We start from the raw sequence: 21,891 nt of genomic DNA, 5'->3' as shown, positions 1-21,891 counted from the left end.
AAAAGACGCGGTACCGTACGTGTCGAAATTCATATATGTCCGTATTCAGGATCTTGGAATGTCTCATGACACCACACCCCTACCCTGCTGTACATCCTCCCTTTCGTGCTGGTCGATAAATGGGTAGCAGGGGAAGGTAAAGGTGGTAACCACAGAGTTCTAGAGCGCGCGAGCCAGACACTCGGGTGCGGCAACCGGAAGTACCTCGGCCGCCATCTTTGGGAGCCCAGTCCAGCCAACTCTGTGCTCCAGCCGGCAACTTCAAAGTGGAGGTAAGCGGTAGGTGGTGATGGTGGTGGTGGTTGTGGTGATGATGGTGGTGGTTGTGGTGATGATGGTGGTGGTGGTGATGGTGGTGGTGGTGGTGCTATAGTGGTGGTGGTGGTGCTCTCTCTCTCTCTCTCTCTCTCTCTCTCTCTCTCTCTCTCTCTCTCTCTCTCTCTCTCTCTCTCTCTCTCTCTCTCTGTTTATGAAAACCACCACCACCACCACCACCACCATCATCACCACCACCACCATCACCACCACTATCACCACCACCACCATCATCACCACCATCACCGCTAGCACAGAGTGAGGTAAAGTGGGCTCCCCAAGATGGCTGCCGCGCCAGGGTAGCTTGCCTCACCCGCCGCCAACCCCACAACACGAGAGCGCGCGCTCTAGGTATATATCTCTGTGGTGGTAACCCGGATGTCACACTGGCCCTGTGTCTCGGGGCATTAACGGGTTAATAACCAGCAACAGGCTCATGGGCTACTGTGACGGAGATGAGCACCGAGACCACGTGCAACTTCACCTATGTTGCCTAACATAAAACTGAGCATAAGTAAATATCACATTGTAAGTCCCTGCGTCCTGGCACAGGACCTGCCTGAGCTGAGTGGCGGCACAGCCTTCCACAGCCATCGCTGCTCCCGGCTGTACGTGCTTGCTGCTGTGCCTCACTCAACACACACTACACACTGTAATTACAGCATGACAGAACTACATCCACTTACACAGATGGCCTGCAGACTGAGATGCCTAACATCCACACACAGAGCCATACATCAAATGAGGCATTACAACACACACGCTGTCAACCGTAGCAGGTTTATTACCCTCTGAAGTCCATGCATACGTCACTCGCAGCTACAGGTGACAGCAGTGCTTCAGAGCAGCCAGGATCAATAAAAAGGTTGACCCTGGGTGATCCTGAGAGCACCTAACCTCACCTCGCCCATCAAGCAGCACCTTCTAACACCTCCACAGCTGGGTAGTCCATTAGTAGGTGTAACCTTCTTTACCTTTTCCGGCTAACCTTGTTAAAATTCTTCTTCCTTGTACAAAGCCACGCGATATTCTGGACTCACAAAGATGCAATGGACAATGTCACTCACACACACACACACAAACTGAAAGGAATATACAACTGATGCTGTCCCTTTACCTCCTAAAAATGGTCTCATTAATTCCTACACTAAAAGTTACGACAATCACTCAGGGAACCTCTCTAGACTACACTACGGACTCAGCTACGGTCAGCACTACACGCTGCGTTACATTCCTCCCACGTTATGGCCTCATGTTCTCGTCAATCCAGTCCCTGTAACTGGACACAGACGTATACACTCCGGGCACGTCCTTCTGCCCGCAGCCACTTAGCAGGCCGAAGGACACGATCCCGATTTGCGTATAAGGCGGAGCATTGAACACCAGGGGGCCCCCAGAGTCACCCCCGCAGGAGTCTTGGCCTTCAGTCCCTCCAAAGCACAGCTGCAATGACCATGAAGCAATAGAATGATTAACACTAACCACTCCATCAGAGGAAACCAAGGATTCTAGAGCTGGACTCCTTGGAGGATACTTAACAATGCATTCATATACTGCTACTATCAAGGCCGACATCTTTTTTACAGTAAAGGAAGTAGCTCAAGGACAAACAAACAAACAAACAAACAACAAATAAAAGAAATAAAGCCCGCTACTCACTGCTCCTATATAAAAGAATGAAGAGGAGTGGTCGAAAGAGAAATCAATTTCGGGAGGAGAGATGTCCTGATACTCTCCACTTGAAAGAGTTCAAGTCGTAGGCAGAAGGAAATGCATATGATTGAAGACTGTTGCAGAGTTTACCAGCATGAGGAATGAAAGAGTGAAGATGCTGGTTAACTCTTGCATAAGGGATTTGGTTAGTATAGGGATGAGCTTGAGTAGAAAAAAAATCGTGTGCAGCGGAGCCGCGGGAGGGGGGAAGGCATGCAGTTGGCAAGTTCAGAAGAGCAGACAGCGTGAAAATATCGATAAAAGTTAGGGAGGCAACATGGCGGAAGAATATAAGAAGTAGGAGACTGTTAGTAACAGCAGAGGAGTTGATGAGACGAAGTGGAGCCCCCCCCCACACTTGGGATGCATACTCTATACCAAGGAGGACAAGGCCATTGTATATGGATAGTAATTGTGCGGAGAAGAACTGGCGGAGACGATACAGAACGCCCAACCTCGAGGAAGCTGATTTAATGAGAGAAGAGATGTGAAGTTTCCAGTTAAGATTTTGAGTTAAGGATAGACCGAGGATGTTTAGTATAGAAGAAGGTGACAGCTGAGTGTTGTCTAAGAATAGGGGATAGGTGTTTGGAAGATCGTGTCGAGTTGATAGGCGGAGAAATTGAGTTTTTGAGGCATTGAGGGTCAATCGGAAATAATAACAAGGTCTGAGGTTATGCGTTCTGCAGCCTCCAGTCTGGAGTCCTGTAATTCCTGTTGAGAGGGTCTTCTGTTGAAAGATGTTGAAAAATGCAAAGTAGAGTCACCGGCGTATGAGTGGATGGGACAGGTTATTGTAGAAGGATCATTGATGAATATCAGAAAGAGAGTGGGAAACAGGACAGAGCCCTGCGGAACACTACTGTTGATAGGTAGAGGGGAAGAACAGTGACCGTCTACCACAGCAGAGATAGAAAGGCCGGAAAGGAAACTGGATATGAAGGTATATAGAGAGGGATAGAATCAGTATGAGGACAGTTTAGAAAGCAAAGAGCTGTCCCAGACTCTATCGAAAGCTTTTGATATGTCTACTGCAACTGAGAAAGTTTTGCCGAAACGTCTATGAGAGGATGACCAGGAGTTAAGAAAGCAAGATCAGCAGTAGAACGCCCCATGCGGAACCCATACTGGCGATCAGATAGAAGGTCAGAAATGGAGAGATGCTTATGAATTTTCCAGTTAAAGGTCGATTCAAAAGCTTTAGAAAGACAGGAAAGTAAAGCTATAGCACGGTAGTTTGTGGGATTGGAGAGGTCACCCTTCTTTGGCATAGGCTGTGTATGTAGGCGTACTTGCAGTAGGAAGGAGAGGTAGATGTTGACAGGAAGAGACGAAAGAGTTTGACCAGGCAGGGTGTCAGCATAATGATGGCGACTAAATGGTGAGGGTGACAATAATGGCGTGGTTGTTCGCCTATATCACGTAGATTTTGTTAACGAATCTGCGTGAATGTGACTGCGTGGTCACTCATCACACTCCATGCCAGAGAGAGAGAGAGAGAGAGAGAGAGAGAGAGAGAGAGAGAGAGAGAGAGAGAGAGAGAGAGAGAGAGAGAGAGAGAGAATAATGTGAAGGAATAAAGGAATAATGTGAAGGAATAAAGGAGGGAAGGGGAAGGTGTTACGAATGTGTGTGTTTGATGCTTGTGTGTGTGCAAGTTTTGGGCGCGGAAGAAGTGTATAGCTGTGAGGCAAGGCCATTTAGATGGCCTTGACAGGGGTCGCTACCAAAAGAGGAATACGTGTTGCTGTCTGCCCTGCGCCCCGTGTGATTGCCTGTGTGCTAGTCTGTGTGCCTTCCTTGTGCCTGGATACTGTGTGCTTGTTCCTGAGGAACAGTGTACAGTACTCTTGTGCTTGCCAGTAAAGTGGAACAGCTGTTTCAATGCGTTTGTATTACCCACCTCCCTCCCTTGTTTGGCTGGGCCCTCTTCCTCGGCGGGCGTCTGGGGTTGCTGTGCTTTGAGCTGTTCTGATTTCACTGCTTGTGTTATTTGCGCCGTCTCCCTGTGGGTGTGTAATTCACCCTGGTGTCGGTGGGACGGTGTGGTGTCGTCAGACATCCCGTATCGTGTGACATCCCATCCTGAATACATATATGAATTTCGACACGGTACCGTGTCTTTTGTCGACTGCTTGTCGGGATCTGTCCCACCCAAGTTTATTTATATTATTATAAAAGCAAATGGTGACATGTGTTATAGGTATAACTAGGATATTAACAATCACTTCTTCTTCTTCTTGTGACCTGTTCCGCTTTGCATCGCCTTTTAGGTCCTCCTTGGTACTACTTGTTTACACTTAGATGCTTACTTACTCTGTGATACAGTCCGTTTCATTCCGTCTGTCCACTCGCGAACGTAGATGTGGCACCTGCGCATTGTTACTTCGTGATTGCCTGAAGATCAACTTTATATTTTCAGTGATGTATTTGAATGTTTGTGTTTACAAAAAACAATCAAGTCTTTTTATATGAACCGCAAACGTGGCGATTTGCATCAATAATCTACCATAAAGCACACGAAAGAACACTTGTATATCAAACAGTATAGTCTGATCATACTCGAACGATTCATAGCCTTTCAGATCATCTCATTCAGGTACTACATAAAGTGATATCTGGCTCTGCAGGTGTCTATACATAAAGAATTTTACTTTGTTGCATGTAAACAGCATGGGTAGCCAAATATTCTAAATAGACTTGCATCGCATTCAACAGTTACTATTTACTATTTCATGTTATATCAAATATAAATTATTAATTGCAGTGAATTATTAAGATATCCTTTGTAGCTCATGCAGAGCCAGATGTCTTTTAATATACCTGAAATGAGCTATCAATCAATGAATTTGAAAAAAAACATAGATCGTTCGAGCATGACGTGACTATGTTATTTGATACAAGCTTGTCTTTTCGTGTGCTTGTATGTTAGATTATCGATGCAAATGAGTTGTTTTTTGTATACATAAACATTCAAATATATTATTGGAAAATAAGCTTGAATGTCTATCACAACAGTTGATTTTCACGTATTCACGAACTAGAAATGTGCAGGTGGACATATGAAATGAAACAGACTATAGTAAAGATTGGGTTCCGCGATGCGAAGTTCAGGATGGGATGTCTCACGATACTGGATGGCGGACGACACCGCATCGGGTGTGGCGTAACAAGAACAATAATAATAATAATAATAATAATAATAATAATAATAATAATAATAATAATATAAATAATAATAGTAGTTGAGCCACAAACAGACAAACAATGATTCTGTCCTCCAACAGTTTCATCAAACACTCCCTCCCTCGCTCACCTGCTTGCCGACCAGATTCCCTTGGTAGGTCTTGTTGCAAGGTATAAAATCCACAAGCGGCAGCGACACTTGCAGGAGTCGGTCACTGAGTCTCCTTTTCTCGGTGAAGCCCCAGCCCGTAATGGTGGCCCACCGGTCGCCCAGGGCTGCAGGCACATCCATGTCACGGTCCGGCAGACACACGGGCTGGATCCACTCTGCAGGAATAGTGTGAAGAGTTCCCTCAGTGCTGACTTTATCTACAGGCATGGCGCCATGAAATCCATGCTACAACAGTAATGTTTCAGTTACCATCCCGAGGAAAAGGGATAAAACGGGTGAAGGTATTCTAGAGACTTAGCATAGTTCAAGCACCAACGCAAAACTAACTATGGGCCAGCCGCGTGGCAGCTGGACTGTGGTTGTCGTCTGCTACAACCCACCTCCGGACTCCGGAGCTGGGTATGGCAGATCATGATCCGGATCATCTAGATCACGAGAATCCAGAAATCATTGGCAAATAATTTTATATCAGTGATCTAAAAGGGATTAACGTATGGGGTCCTTCACTGAGTTCGACCTGCCGTCTGGTGGCCCTGGTGGAACTACCATAAAAAAATATGCATGCGGCGTACGTCCAGATAATTTTTCATACTAGTTTTTCCCTAGTATTTAGAAATCACATATTTTTCTCATAGCTACGGTATGGAGACACTTGACTTTCTAGTAGTATTTAAGAAATAGGGAACTGCAAGAAATAAGAAATTAAAATAAATTGATACGAAGCTCCGTATCTCCTCCATCCGGAGCTTTGGCTCACGGGCCCAGTGGCACGAAGCCCCGTGTCCCCACCCGAGGCTTCGGTTTGAGGTGGGGAGAGCTGTCTTCATTGCCTTTGATCTGCACCAGGGCAACTTCAGCTCAGCTCCTCACCTGACCGGACACACTCACCTCGCTCCTGGATTACTGTGCCTGTCTCTGGTGGACCATCGTGTGCTCGTTACGCGGCTGTGACTGTGGTGCGTAAGGACAGTGTCGAGCTCGAGCGAAAACTACTTAAGCTAGGAAGGCGTGCTTGGTGGCAAATGAAAGCTCTTTTAATACAGATAAATAATCAGAAACAAAAATTGGAAAGCATTAAATAAATAGTACAACCTTCTAGAGGCAATAGCAAGGCCACAATAGACAAAAACGGCAAAGTGTCTGGAGTTCGTCAAAATCGCTCTCGACAGGGTTTACGTTTCGAGCTCTAGCGACGAAACTACTGGGAGTAGGGAAATGTTATGCGCCATATTGGAAAGCAAATTGGCAGGGCTAAATCATGTGTTAAATAAGATTTTTGAAATTCTCAAAAAAATGAGCGGGTTTCATGGTTGAGAACTCAAATAGTTTTTTTTTTCTTGCGAATTTATTCGATTTTTTACCCTTTTGAGTCTTTTTTTGAGCCCGGTCGCTAATTAAAAAATACAGCACTTTCATTTTACCGTCACTGATACCAAAAACTTTACTGTAGCTCCAGAAATAAGTTATGGCGATTCGCACCAAAGCGGTTGATTTTCCAACATTCGCGGCTTAATACAAGCCTGGGGCAGGTGTCCGTTCTATAGTATAGGGAGGGTTCACTCAAAATCTAATTAAATGATTATATTTTGGGTATATGATTATATTTTGGGTTCACTGTTCCTGTAAATCAACCAATAAATATAATGCCATACTCACGACTGAATGTGATGGGCCTTGTAAGTCTGATGAGAGCGATGTCATCAGATACTGCACCGCGTTTGCCGAACTCAGGGTGTTCGATGATCTCCTCATACTGGAAATCCTGTGCTGGCTCCGAGGCGCAGAACTTGTTTCCTTTTAGTCTTGTCTCACAATCGATTTCAGTTGACATATCCCATTCTCCTAGTCGGACGACCTCCCTGAATGGAGTATATGCAATGAGATGAATATATAGATCAATAAAAAAAAAAAAAAGTAATAAGTGAATAAATGAGCAAATCGATGAAATAGAGATGGTAGCCCACAGGTGGAATGAATTACATGGACTCTGACCCCTCCGGCTGCTTCACAGGGTCTGTGCGCACCGCCACAATATCACTGGCATCAAAGAAAATCTGTTGCTCAAAACTCGGCTAATCTATGAAAATCAACTATAGTCCAAACAAAGAGTTCATGTCAATCTTTATCTTGACAACATTTACCTTCCCTGTCTCTGTTCAGTGAGGGACTTTCAAGGCTGCTTTTATGTGCGGGGAGGCATGCAGTTAGCAAGTTCAGAAGAGCAGTCAGCGTGAAAATATCGATAAAGGATAGAAAGAGAAGCAACATCACGACGGAATTTAAGAGGTAGAAGACTATCAGTAAGAGGAGGAGAGCTGATGAGACGAAGAGCTTTAGACTCCACTCTGTCCGATAGAGCTGTGTGAGTGGAGCCCCCCCACACGTGAGATGCATACTCCATACGAGGGCGGACAAGGCTCCTGCATATGGATAGCAATTGTGCGGGGGAGAAGAACTGGCGGAGACGAGACAGAACGCCCAACCTCGAGGAAGCTGATTTAGTGAAAGAGGAGATGTGAAGTTTCCAGTTAAGATTTTGAATTAAGGATAGACCGAGGATATTTAGTGTTGAAGACGGTGACAGCTGAGTGTTTTCGATGAATAGGGGATAGGTGTTTGGAAGATTGTGTGGAGTTGAAAGGTGGAGAAATTGAGTTTTTGAGGCACTGAAGGACACAAGGTTCCTTCTACCCCAATCGGAAATGATAGCAAGGTCTGAGGTTAAGCGTTCTGCAGCCTCCAGTCTGGAGTCATGTACTTCCTGTTGGGATGGCCTTCTTTTGAAAGAAGTTGAATAATGCAGAGTGGAGTCGTGGGCGTATGAGTGAACAGGACAGTTTGTTATGGAAAGATCATTGATGAATAACAGGAAGAGAGTGGGTGATAGGACAGAGCCCTGTGGAACACCACTGTTGATAGGTTTAGGGGAAGAACAGCGACCGTCTACCACAACAGAGATAGAACGGCCGGAAAGGAAACTGGAGATAAAGAAACAGAGAGAGGGATAGAATCCGAAAGAGGGCAGTCTAGAAAGCAAAGACTTGTACCGGACTCTGTCGAAGGCTTTCGATATGTCTAGCGCAACAGGAAAAGTTTCACCGAAATGGCTAAGAGAGGATGACCAAGAGTTAGTTAAGAGAGCAAGAAGATCGCCAGTAGAACGCCCCTTGCGGAACCCATACTGGAGATCAGATGGAAGGATAGAAGTGGAAAGGTGCTTTTGAATCTTCTGGTTAAGGATTGATTCAAAAGATTTAGATAGAGAGGAAAGTAAAGCTATAGGGCGGTAGTTTGAGGGATTGGAACGGTCACCCTTCTTAGGCCCAGGCTGTACGAAGGTGTACTTCCAGCAGGAAGGAAAGGTGGATGTTAATAGGCAAAGACAAAAGTTTGACCAGGCAGGGTGTCAGCACGGAAGCACAGTTTTTAAGGACAATAGGAAGCACTCCATCAGGTCCATAAGCCTTCTGAGAGTTGAGGCCAGAGAGGGCATAGAAAACATCATTATGAAGAATCTTAATAACAGGCATAAAGGAGTCAGAAGGGGGATGAGTAGGAGGAATATGCCCAGAATCGTCCAGAATGGAGTTCTTACAGAAAGTTTGAGCGAAGAGTTCAGCCTTAGAGATAGATGAGACGGCGGTGCTGCCGTCAGGGTTAAGGAGAGGAGGGAAAGAGGAAGAAGTGAAATTGGAGATATTTTTGGCTAGGTGCCAGAAGTCATGGGAAGAATTAGAAAAAGCAAGGTTTTAATATTTTCTATTTATGAAAGAGCTTTTAGTAAGTTGAAGAATAGATTTGGCACGGTTCCGGGCAGAAATATAAAGATCATGGTTAGCTGGAGTGCGAAGGCTCTGGTACCTTTTGTGAGCTGCCTCTCTATCTTTAATAGCACGAGAACAAGCATGATTAAACCAAGGCTTTTTAGCATGAGGAGTAGAGAAAGTACGTGGAATGTATGCCTCCATTCCAGAGACAATCACCTCTGTGATGCGCTGGGCACACACAGAGGGGTCTCTCTCCTGGAAGCAGTAATCATTCCACGGGAAATCGGAAAAGTACATCCTCAGGTCGTCCCACCGAGCTGAAGCAAAATGCCAGAAACATCGCCTCTTCGGTGGGTCCAGAGGATGTACAGGAGCGATAGGACAGGATACAGAAATAAGGTTGTGATCGGAGGAGCCCAACGGAGCGAACAGTTTAACAGGGTAAGCAGAAGGGTTAGAGGTAAGGAAGAGGTCTAGTATGTTGGGCCTGTCTCTAAGACGGTCGGGAATACGTGTAGGGTGCTGAACCAACTGCTTTAGATCGCTGAGGAGAGCAAAGTTGTAGGCTTGTTCACCAGGCTGGTCTATGAAAGAGGATGAAAGCCAAAGCTGGTGGTGAACATTGAAATCTCCCAAGATGGAGATTTCAGCGAAGGGAGAGTGAGTCAAGATGTGCTCCACTTTAGAGTTCAAGTAGTCAAAGAATTTTACAAAGTTAGTAAAGTTAGGTGAGATAAACAGCACAGATGTATTTAGTAATAGAATGACAATGAAGTCTCAGCCAGATGGTGGAAAATTCAGAAGAGTCAAGGTCGTGGGCACGAGAGCAAGTGATGTCGTTGCGCACGTAGGCGCAACATCCAGCTTTGGATTGAAATTTAGGATAGAGATAGTAGGAGGGAACAGAGTAGAGATTGCTGTCAGTAGCCTCAGAAACCTGTGTTTCGGTGAGGAAGAGGTGAGGTTTAGAGGAGGAGAGATGGTGTTCCACTGAATGGAAATTAGATCGAAGTCCGCGAATGTTGCAGAAATTGATAAGAAAGAGGTTCGAGGAGTTATCAGGACACCTCTCAAGTCGGCAGCCAGAAGGGGTGTCCTCCCTGGGAAAATTTATGCCCCCCCCCCCCACCACCAGGCGGGGACTCCGAGGCAGTTCGTTTATGTGCCATTTTGAATTTAAAATTTTGGGAAAAGGTGTGTGTTGTGTGAATGTAGTGTGGTGTAGAAAGAGAGAGAGGGTATGTCTTTAGAGAGCATGTTGAACTATACTCTGGTGTTGATGAGACAAAAGGGAAACGGTTAGTGAAGACATGGGAAGGGTCTTTGAAGGGCTTCAGCACCCTCCTCGCTTCCCATTTATCCTAACCGGGAGTATCTTACGCCTGTTCGGTAGGTGTCTTCCTACCTCCTACTTAACGATCTAAGAAGTGTTTATTGCTGAAATGCATTTCTTTCTATTTGTGTAATTCCTTTAATGTACGAAGTTTTTTTTATCTTTGAAATGTCTTGTAGTTTATAACGTGTTTATTTTTATCTTCCTGCTATTTAGATATATAAATTTATTGTAGATAAGGTAGATTGCATACTATAATGTTAGATAACCCTGGTAGACTGCATACTATACTAGTAAATGAGGTAGACCGCATGCTATACTGTTCGACACCGCAGTAGACCGCATACTATACTCGTACCCCGTATTGGCTACACACATATAACATGAGCACATAAGAACGTAAGGAGTCTGCAAGAGGCCGGTTGGCCTATACTAGGCAGCTCCTGTACACTCAATCCCACCTTACCTCACCATCCATGGCTTTATCTAACCTCTTCTTGAATGTATCTATGGTACTGGCACCCACAACATGGCTCCCAAGCCTGTTCCATTCATCTACCACTCTATTGATGAACCAATTCTTGCTATTGATGAACCAATTCTTGCCTATGTCTTTTTTTAATCTGAATTTGTCTAACTTAAAACCATTGCTACGCGTCCTACCTGGCAGCAGCGCTACACTCGCCGAATCAGAGAACCGTCTAGGATAGAAATCGGCAACCCATAATTCGAAGAGGACCAGTTTCTTCAAACTTGCCAGCACGGTCTAGACTCGAGACTCTAGACCAGTGGTTCTCAAACTATGGGTCGCGACCCAAAGTTGGGTCGCGATATCAATTTTGATGGGTCGCAGGGAGGTTAGTTTAGTTTTGTGAAAGAGAAAAGCAGTGCCATGGATCCCACTAGTTTAGTTTTGTGAATGAAAAGCTGTACGCTTTATTTGTTTTTTGCAAAATAAAGTGTATATATCACTACGTTTTCTTCCTCTTTACTCTGGGTCGCGAAGGATTGAAATCTTCCAAATAGGGTCGCTCACGAAAAAGTTTGAGAACCACTGCTCCAGACCGATCTTGACCGTGCGTGGCCGAAAAGCAGTGCTACTGGAGCCGCAGTGTATATTATGAATGGAAATTACGAAACATTAAAATTTTCCTCCTCCATATGCGAGATAGATATTGTACCCACAGACAAGATAATCAAATACATTATAATGATAATAATAATAATAATAATAATAATAATAATAATAATTATGATTGCATCTGTCATAATTTTTTTTTTGTATTTATGAAGCCACTCCTCGATCTTATTATGATGTCAGCAAACTATTGTCAATCCTTTATAAATATTACATACTCTTAAACATCATACTAACTGTACTTGATATATCTGGTCACCATGATGGGTTTAAACTTTATTGTAACGTTTGCTCCTGAGTTTCTTTGGAGAGCTGCTCAATCTCTGCGAGTATTCTTTCATATTTCTACGAGAATTTGGACAGTTAAAAGTAGGTGGCAGGAGCCGCACAAGTCTCTTAAGAAGGCCGCAGGTTGCCGGCCGCTGGTCTAGGAGGTGGAAATACTATACGTATAGACCTAGTGAACTGGGTTCTTTTGTATTGCGGGATTCCAGAATACAACATTTGAGCAAGTAAAAAAAAAAAAAAGATATAGCAAATATTTCGCTGGAGGAAACGGTGAGCAATAAATAACTGTGTATTAGGATCATATATGCCACAACATGAAAAGACTACTCTGTTAACAAGAATAATTGCTATAGGGTAGGTAAAGCATCACCGTAGCACGGAGACGCACGTGAAGAGGCAAACGAATAGTCAATCGATCAACCTTGACATGCCCTGTAGCCTAGCCTGTGATGGGCGAGGGAAGGGCGTGAAGGCTTGCGAGACACAAGTTCACGACAGTATACTTACAGTTCTCGTTTTAAGCAGTGGGCCGCGGTGAGGATGTACCGCTCGTTGATCACGGAACCCCCGCACAGGAAATCAGGTTTTTTGGTGAGGGTGTCTAAGGGGAGAGAAGGAAACAAGAGGATCAGTAAAAGATACAGTGCAGCGATGTATGAAACCACTTGTGGCTTCTTTCTCGGTAGGGGCCTCAAATACCCTGTAGTAGTAATACCAGTAGTAGTAGTAGTAGTAAAGTAGTAGTAGTCTAGTAGTAGTCAAGTAGTAGTAGTAGTAGTAGTAGTAGTACCTAACCGTAACAACCCCCTTCAACACAGTGACTAACATCAGCGTCACTTACTCTTGAAGCCGAGGGCCGCCATCCACGGGTAGGTGCCGATACGCGTCTCGTTGCCCCCGTGGATCCTGTATTAAAATGAATAAATAAATAAATAAAACAATATTACTTTGCAATGTATCACAAATAATTTCTTTGAACTCTCCAAACCAACTTAAAAAGAGCAAGCAGTCACGCCCGCCAACTCTAATTATTCTCATACTTCTTTATGTATTTCCATATTTGCATCTTCCCCTTTTACCCCCCTTCATTATAACCTCCCTTATCTCAATTAGAATCTGAATCAGGGAGAAGGGGCCACAGCTCTTCGGCAGCAGCGGGTTGGAGACGGGAGGCTTGCTGGTGGTGGAGGAGCTCGATACCGAAGGCTCGCGAGTTGAAGCAGGGCAGCAAACCTTGGGGAGGAAACGTTGGTTGAGAGGAAGGATGTACTGTGGAGATGATTGCTACACGATGGAAAGGACGATACTGATGGTGGTCTCTCTCTCTCTCTCTCACACACACACACACACACACACACACACACACACACACGAATAGATAAGAACGTAATCCTACTTAAATGTGAATTAATAAGACGCATTTACCGGCAGCTAGCGGCATTGATTTACTCTACAAAGTTTGGCTCATTCTTTTTTTAAACATTATATTATGGTGTCCGATGTTTGGGGATAGTCAAGGAGTCTAGTGGTTTAGGGTTATATTTTTAAACATTTCGGCGCCCAATCACATATTTGACAAGGCTTTCGTAGAAGCTGTGGGCATTTCCAGGGGTACTTTTATGCCTCTGGTGGTAGTTTGACCCTTCTTCTGTAACCATGAACCTAAAATGACACTCATGAGAAACCGACTGATCTTCTTGGCCTTTAGACATCATTAATGTGAGAAGCGGAAGCGTCTAAGAATACCATCCTTATACTCACGAATCCTTGCGGATAAGTGTACTGACCAGCGCCGTATCATCGTCCAGGAAGTCACACGTTTCCGCCTGCACAGCTCTGATGTTCGTCCGAATTAACTTGATCAAATCCGGACAATTGTCGATCGGGATGCATGGCTGCGGGCAGTCCTTTTCTGAAGCAAGATTGTGTGCTGAGTGACAGAGACAAGACTGTGTGCTGAGTGACAGAGACAAGACTGTGTGCTGAGTGACAGAGGCAAGACTGTGTGCTGAGTGACAGAGACAAGACTGTGTGCTGAGTGACAGAGACAAGACTGTGTGCTGAGTGACAGAGGCAAGATTGTGTGCTGAGTGACAGAGACAAGACTGTGTGCTGAGTGACAGAGGCAAGATTGTGTGCTGAGTGACAGAGACAAGACTGTGTGCTGAGTGACAGAGGCAAGATTGTGTGCTGAGTGACAGAGACAAGACTGTGTGCTGAGTGACAGAGGCAAGATTGTGTGCTGAGTGACAGAGACAAGACTGTGTGCTGAGTGACAGAGACAAGACTGTGTGCTGAGTGACAGAGGCAAGACTGTGTGCTGAGTGACAGACAAGACTGTGTGCTGAGTGACAGAGCCAAGACTGTGTGCTGAGTGACAGACAAGACTGTGTGCTGAGTGACAGACAAGACTGTGTGCTGAGTGACAGACAAGACTGTGTGCTGAGTGACAGACAAGACTGTGTGCTGAGTGACAGACAAGACTGTGTGCTGAGTGACAGAGGCAAGACTGTGTGCTGAGTGACAGACAAGACTGTGTGCTGAGTGACAAAGGCAAGACTGTGTGCTGAGTGACAGAGGCAAGACTGTGTGCTGAGTGACAGACAAGACTGTGTGCTGAGTGACAGAGGCAAGACTGTGTGCTGAGTGACAGAGGCAAGACTGTGTGCTGAGTGACAGACAAGACTGTGTGCTGAGTGACAAAGGCAAGACTGTGTGCTGAGTGACAGACAAGACTGTGTGCTGAGTGACAAAGGCAAGACTGTGTGCTGAGTGACAGACAAGACTGTGTGCTGAGTGACAAAGGCAAGACTGTGTGCTGAGTGACAGACAAGACTGTGTGCTGAGTGACAGAGGCAAGATTGTGTGCTGAGTGACAGAGACAAGACTGTGTGCTGAGTGACAGACAAGACTGTGTGCTGAGTGACAGAGCCAAGACTGTGTGCTGAGTGACAGACAAGACTGTGTGCTGAGTGACAGAGGCAAGACTGTGTGCTGAGTGACAGAGACAAGACTGTGCTGAGTGACAGAGGCAAGACTGTGTGCTGAGTGACAGAGCCAAGACTGTGTGCTGAGTGACAAAGGCAAGACTGTGTGCTGAGTGACAAAGGCAAGACTGTGTGCTGAGTGACAGAGACAAGACTGTGCTGAGTGACAGAGCCAAGACTGTGTGCTGAGTGACAGACAAGACTGTGTGCTGAGTGACAAAGGCAAGACTGTGTGCTGAGTGACAGAGACAAGACTGTGCTGAGTGACAGAGGCAAGACTGTGTGCTGAGTGACAGAGACAAGACTGTGCTGAGTGACAGAGGCAAGACTGTGTGCTGAGTGACAGAGACAAGACTGTGTGCTGAGTGACAGACAAGACTGTGTGCTGAGTGACAGAGCCAAGACTGTGTGCTGAGTGACAGAGCCAAGACTGTGTGCTGAGTGACAGAGCCAAGACTGTGTGCTGAGTGACAGAGACAAGACTGTGTGCTGAGTGACAGACAAGACTGTGTGCTGAGTGACAAAGGCAAGACTGTGCTGAGAGACCGAAGGAGTTCAGAGTATGTATGTTCACCAATGTGTGCTTATACTCATTACCCGGGGACACACAACAAATGTGACTACTCAGTTACCACAGGTCACCTTCCCTAGATACCCATTTAATTAAGGACCAGTCTGAAAAGGAGGATGGAGAGTTAGGTGAAATGTGCACCGACAGTCCTGGACCGGGAACCAACCCGGGTCCGTTAAGGAGCCGCTACATCACAGACAGGTCAAGAACATTGCCCACTGCCCCACGGAACAGTGTGTGTGTGTGTGTGTGTGTGTGTGTGTGTGTGTGTGTGAGAGAGAGAGAGAGAGAGAGAGAGAGAGAGAGAGTGTGAGTCGCAAGGAACCCGGAGAGTGATGCTCATATAAAACAACACGTGATGTGTGTAAGTCAGCAGGGCCGGATTTAGGTATCCTGGTGCCCTAAGCACACCCGGTAACATGGTGCCCCATACCACAAGGATAACACATAATATGTTTTATTACACATCAGAAATAAATAATAAATAAATAAATACCATTGGTGCATTGGAAAATGCTTTTATTGACACGAAATATAATAGTGGGCAGCAAGATCAACTAATGAAAATATAATTCATAAGAAACATTTGTGAAAACGTTACCAAGGTATAACATACATTGAACACCTACAATACTGTAATTTATCCGCTAATATATATTGTATAGTTTGACCGAAATTTACTTTAAATGTACAATAATTAATAGAAAAAGACCATGAAAAATTAAGAAACAATATCTAGAAATAAAAATATATCCGCCAGCCATCTGCCCGCCATCGAGAAATAGTCACATAAACCTGTAATTTTCCCACTTGTATGACATTCTATGGGAGATGTAAAAGCACATTCAAATTTACAACTATTTTATGTCGGAGAAGACGTGCTAAAATTTACAATTAACCTCATAATAACTGGACACGAGGAATATATATACAACCGAACACGCATGTTTGACTGAGATTTCGCTTGAATAAACTATACTCTTACGGAAATATCTTCCTAATGCATCACTGTTGCACCATATTGATACACCCTACCGGTTCTTGACATATTAATAGAGTGACAGATTACGATAAACAATGGAAACAATACAAAGGAAGGTAAGAAAAACAATCTTTTACCTGCATCAAGAGCTTAGTGGTCACTGGGTGGGGGCTCTGCGTGGGTAAACAATCACCAAGGACAGTGTTGCCAAATCGTTTTGACGAAAATATGCTAGACTTGCTTCGAAATTATGCTAACATTACAAAAAATATGCTAAATGGAATATATAATTACGCTAAAATTATGCTAACTCACTTTTCGCTTACCATGATGACCGAGTGGTATAATGAAATGAAAGTGCACAATATTTTACATAATTTAATGAAAACTGAATTGATATGCAGCATTTGTAAAAAAAAGCATGCTAGATTGAGGGGTTTCTTTTGGGATCCCCCATGGTGTAGTGGGTAGCACGCTAGGCTCACAACCGAGAGGGCCCGGGTTCAATTACCGGGTGGGGTGGAAAAAACCTGGGCGATTTTTCCGTCGGGTCCCACCGTAAATGTATCACAAATGATCTCGTAAAACAAGCACAATGAAACGATCGAGTGTTGCAACCTGCTCTCTCTCTCTCTCTCTCTTTCTCCTGATGTAACTTACGTTCAAGTCAACGCTTGAGTTCATATACAAAATTCTCACTTATTTTGGTGCTTCTAAATTATGGAGGCCCCTAACTTGTGGAAGCTCCTGGGCAGGTACCCTCTGTCATTATCACCTTATTTTTAATCACTGTTATGTCTCACCACTTGATGCAAAAACCAGTTAAAACATGTTTATCATTTCTTGTGTTAGAGAATCACTCTGGCGAACAGTTGGCAAACCAGGTTTTACATTTTTTTAAATAATATTTTTAATCACCATTATTTTTTGCCCAGACAGCCTGGTGCCCCCAGAGCCTTGGTGCCCTAAGCAGGTGCTTAGTCTGCTTATACATAAATCCGGCATTGTGTGTAATGATCTAATTCGCGCTGGACTCGCCATCGCCAGCCAGTATCAAGTAACGAAAACAAATTATATAGTGAGTAGGTAAATGATGATGATGATGATAATAACAACAACAACAACAATAGGATAGGTAACGTCGAGAAGTCCTCGGGGCACTTACTGAGAGCAACCGCCGCCTGCAGGATCAGCGCCAGCAGGAAAACCCGTGACCACATCTTGTTGCTACAGCGCGCCGGGGCCAGGCTGTGGAGGCAGGACACACTGATGAGGACGGGACCAGAGCAAGGAACTACTACTACTACTACTGGAGCTACTACTACTACCACTACTACTATTACTACTACTACTACTTCTACTACTGGAACTACTACTACTACTACTACTACTACTTCTACTACTACTACGCTACTACAATATAAATGATACCTCCACCCATGTTTATTTTCTCGACACATAATCATGGAGGGTTCCATAGATTGGAGGTCATTAGCCCCAACTCTGTTCGTTAATGACTGTGGCATCCAACCATATCACTAATACTACCTAGCACTAAATCACCTATCATCTATTACGTCCAGATCCCCCTTTCCTTCCCTACTCAAGTCACTTCCGACCCACCCTAATGTCACTCTCCACCACTGTGGCTTCATAGTCCATATTGGAGATGTTGGTGGCTTTTGGGCCAGAGTGTCTGGTGACTGAGACATAGGATGGCCGACCTGAGCAGGGAGAACGAGAGGCGACACCCCATCCAGGCGACAACGTGGCTCCTTGGCTGATGCATCTTTTCTGAGATTAGTTCCGCGAGGCGTGCTTAGAAGCATTGGGCCTTACTACTACTACTACTATACTACTTCTACTACTACTACTACTACTACTACTGGAATTACTACTACTACTACTACTACTACTACCACTACTACTACTACTACTACTACTACTACTACTACTACTACTACTACTACTACTACTACTACTACTACTCTAGTAATACTACTACTTCTTCTACTGCTACTACTGGAACTACTACTACTACTACTACTACTACTACTACTACTACTACTACTACTACTACTACTACTACTACTACTACTACTACTACTACTACTACTACTACTACTACTACACCTCATCCAGGCGACAACGTGGCTCCTTGGCTGATGCTTCTTTTCTGAGATTAGTTCCGCGAGGCGTGCTTAGAAGCATTGGGCCCTGGGACCCATCCCGCCGGATGTGGTGAAGACGAGGGGGATGAAGCTGCCCTGATCCACATGTTGGATTCTTTCACCGTATGCCCTTGTCTTCTCCTGCTCGTTCCTGTGGTGGGCGGCTTGCAGGGGCAGCTCACGGTGACAGGCAGCCATCGGGTCGAATATGCGGATGTCCATGAACGCCCGCTGTCCGCGCACCCAGAATCCGCGGGCAGTTACATCAACCCGTGCCTCCTGTGAGGTATTGGCTGTCCTGTACCGAAGGTGTTCGCCGTCCAGGGGAAGCAGTGCCGGCTCGGTAGTAACGTCTTGGCATACCTCCCCGAGCATGCTGGCTGTCAGATCCCTCACTTCATCGTGTCGAATACAGACGAAGCCTCCTTTTTTACATGTCATGGTGTGGGTGACATCATTTGGTGATCCACATACACAGAGATCAGGCAGTCCCTCAATCGGCCAGCCATATCTCAGAGCAATGGCGTCGACAAATTCTTGTTTGTTGAGGCTGAAGCCCTTTGCTCTGATTGGTAATGACGTTAGCCAGTTAGAGGCGCCTGCCTCCTGTGCTGTGTGTATTTTTCTACCCATTTCTGTGGACAGGTGGTGTGTAAGACGGTCCAGCTCGTCTTTTTGGGCCTGTTGCCTTTCTTCTGAGATTTTTCTTTTAATATCTCTTATTTCTGTTTGGTCTATCTCGCCCTCTGCCTCCTGAGCGATGATCCTGTTGATGAGTGACCTGGTAAGGCTGATGGAGTTTTGGTTCTCCTTATCTGCCAGCTTCTACTACTACTACTACTACTATTACTGGAACTACTATTACGACTACTACTACTACTACTGCTGCTACTGCTACTACTGGAACTACTACTACTACTACTACTACTACTACTACTACTACTACTACTACTACTACTACTACTGCTACTACTACCGCTACTATTAATAATAATAATGATAATAATAATAATAATGATAATAATAATAATAATAATAATAATAATAATAATAATAATAATAATAATAATAATAACAATAATAATAACTAGACTGCTAGCACTCGGAGAGTGCACACCTCCGCCTAAGATCGTCCTGAAAATTGTTATGGGCATCAGCTGTGATCCTATGCATCATTTTTTAAACTTTCACGTTGGGTGAACTTTTCGAGGTCAAGGTCAAAGGTCAAGGTCAACGACTTGCAAGGTGCATCATATAGAAGCATTTGCTTCGAAATTTGATGAAATTCTATTTTTTGGAAACATTGACCTTGGGCGAACTTTTCGAGGTCAAGGTCAAAGGTGCAATGTGCGTCTTTTCATGAGCTAAAATATGAACCAAGTCTCAAGTCTCTACGATGACGAGAACCGGAGTTATGGCCAATCTGATGTATTGTGCGACTTTGTCCTTGACCTTTGACCTTTGACATCAAAATTCAATGGGTTCTATTCTGGATGGACACGAAGCTTCCCTGAAAAATTGGTTGAGACATCCGCAAAATTGTGCACAGGAGACTGTTAACGAACAAACAAACAAATAAATAAACATACTGATTGGACCGAAAATATAACCTCCTCCAATTTCGTTGGCGGAGGTAATAATAATAATAATAATAATAATAATAATAATAATAATAATAATAATAATAATAATAATAATAGTAATCATAATCATAATCATAATCATAATAATAATAATAATAATAATAATAATAATAATAATAATAATAATAATAATAATAATAATAATAATAATAACAATGATAATAATAATAACGACATGAAAACATTTACTGTAGTAAATTATGATAAAACAGTTTCTGAAACAACGGCATAAACACACACACACACACACACACACACACACACACAGAGAGAGAGAGAGAGAGAGAGAGAGAGAGAGAGAGAGTAGACAGAATTACAGGCGAAACAAATACAGACAAAAGACAGGCAGAGCGAGAGACCCGTCGGCCGCATCCCCGCACACCGGCACAGCCAGTCAAGGTAAGACTGGCTAATAGGGAGCACCCGAGGCTTTCCTACGTATCCCTCCCTCCCCCGCCTCTCAAAATTGTGAGTTACCTTGAAAGCCACTCATTAATTGGAGACTCACAACATGGCTTCCGAAACAAAAGATCCTGCCTATCAAACCTATTAACCTTTTATAACGACCTCTTCACTGTTTATGACGTAACCAAATCACTGGACGTAGTCTATCTTGATTTCCAGAAAGCGTTTGATAAAGTCCCACATCATAAATTACTTTACAAATTAAAGCAAATAGGTATTGACGGTCAAGTACACCAATGGATCGCGAATTGGTTGAGCAACAGACAACAAAGAGTAGTGATTGACGGATTTAACTCAGAGTGGGCGCCGGTCACTAGTGGCGTCCCTCAGGGCTCGGTTCTTGGCCCAGTGCTCTTCATTATTTACATCAACGACGTGGATGTTGGACTCAATAATCGCATTAGTAAATTTGCAGACGACACAACGATTGGTAACTCGGTTCTCACTGACGAAGACAGGCAAAGCCTCCAAGAGGATTTGCACAAAATTTCAGCTTGGTCGGATAGATGGGAGATGCCCTTTAACGTAAGCAAGTGCCAGGTCCTTCAAGTTGGAACGAGGAATAAGAAGTTCGATTACGAAATGCACGGCGTTAAACTCAAAAGCGTTCAATGCGTCAAGGACTTAGGGATCAAAATCGCGTCAAACCTCAAATTCTCACAACAATGCATCGATGCAGGAAGTAAAGAGAACAGAATGTTGGGCTTCATTAAAAGAAACTTTTTATTCAAGAATAAAGATGTAATACTCCCGCTCTACAATAGTTTAGTCAGACCCCATTTGGAATATGCGGTACAGTTTTGGTCTCCCCACCATGCAAAGGATATTGCTAAATTAGAAGGTTTTCAGCGTCGGGCAACGAAAATGATTCCTTCCTTGCGCAACAAATCCTACAAAGAAAGGTTTTCTACCCTTAACATGTTCTCTCTTGAGAAACATCGCCTCCGAGGAAAACTGATCGAATGTTTTAAAATACTTAATGGTTTCACGAATGTAGACAGATCAACATTGTTTATGATCGATGACACTTTGCGAACGAGGAACAATGGCGTAAAACTCAGATGTAGACAAGTAAATTCAGACTGCACCAAATTTTTCTTCACCAACGTTGTAGTGCGAGAATGGAATAAGCCTCCACCATCAGTGGTCCAGTGTAACAC

The 21,891-nt window shown here is 44.3% G+C and overlaps 1 protein-coding gene across 4 annotated transcripts in view; it reads right to left on the bottom strand.

The window, feature by feature from the left end:
• Nucleotides 1-1,081: 1,081 nt before the first annotated feature.
• Nucleotides 1,082-21,891, bottom strand: part of LOC126982950 (phenoloxidase-activating factor 1-like) — a 41,807-nt gene continuing 20,997 nt past the window's right edge. For 2 of the 4 annotated variants that reach the window (XM_050835288.1, XM_050835289.1), the window contains exons 2-9: nt 17,618-17,700; nt 13,700-13,824; nt 13,014-13,145; nt 12,754-12,820; nt 12,420-12,513; nt 7,043-7,245; nt 5,345-5,541; nt 1,498-1,758 (exon numbers count right to left, since the gene is read on the bottom strand). In XM_050835288.1, the coding sequence (XP_050691245.1) occupies nt 1,558-1,758; nt 5,345-5,541; nt 7,043-7,245; nt 12,420-12,513; nt 12,754-12,820; nt 13,014-13,145; nt 13,700-13,824; nt 17,618-17,672 (1,074 nt within the window). In that variant the 5' untranslated portion in view covers nt 17,673-17,700 and the 3' untranslated portion in view covers nt 1,498-1,557. The other 2 variants (XM_050835285.1, XR_007735443.1) reach the window with 2 other exon arrangements.

This window comes from Eriocheir sinensis, chromosome 52 (assembly GCF_024679095.1).
Source record: "Eriocheir sinensis breed Jianghai 21 chromosome 52, ASM2467909v1, whole genome shotgun sequence".
Taxonomy (NCBI): Eukaryota; Metazoa; Arthropoda; class Malacostraca; order Decapoda; family Varunidae; genus Eriocheir; species Eriocheir sinensis.
This window is presented reverse-complemented; position numbering and strand designations above follow the sequence as displayed.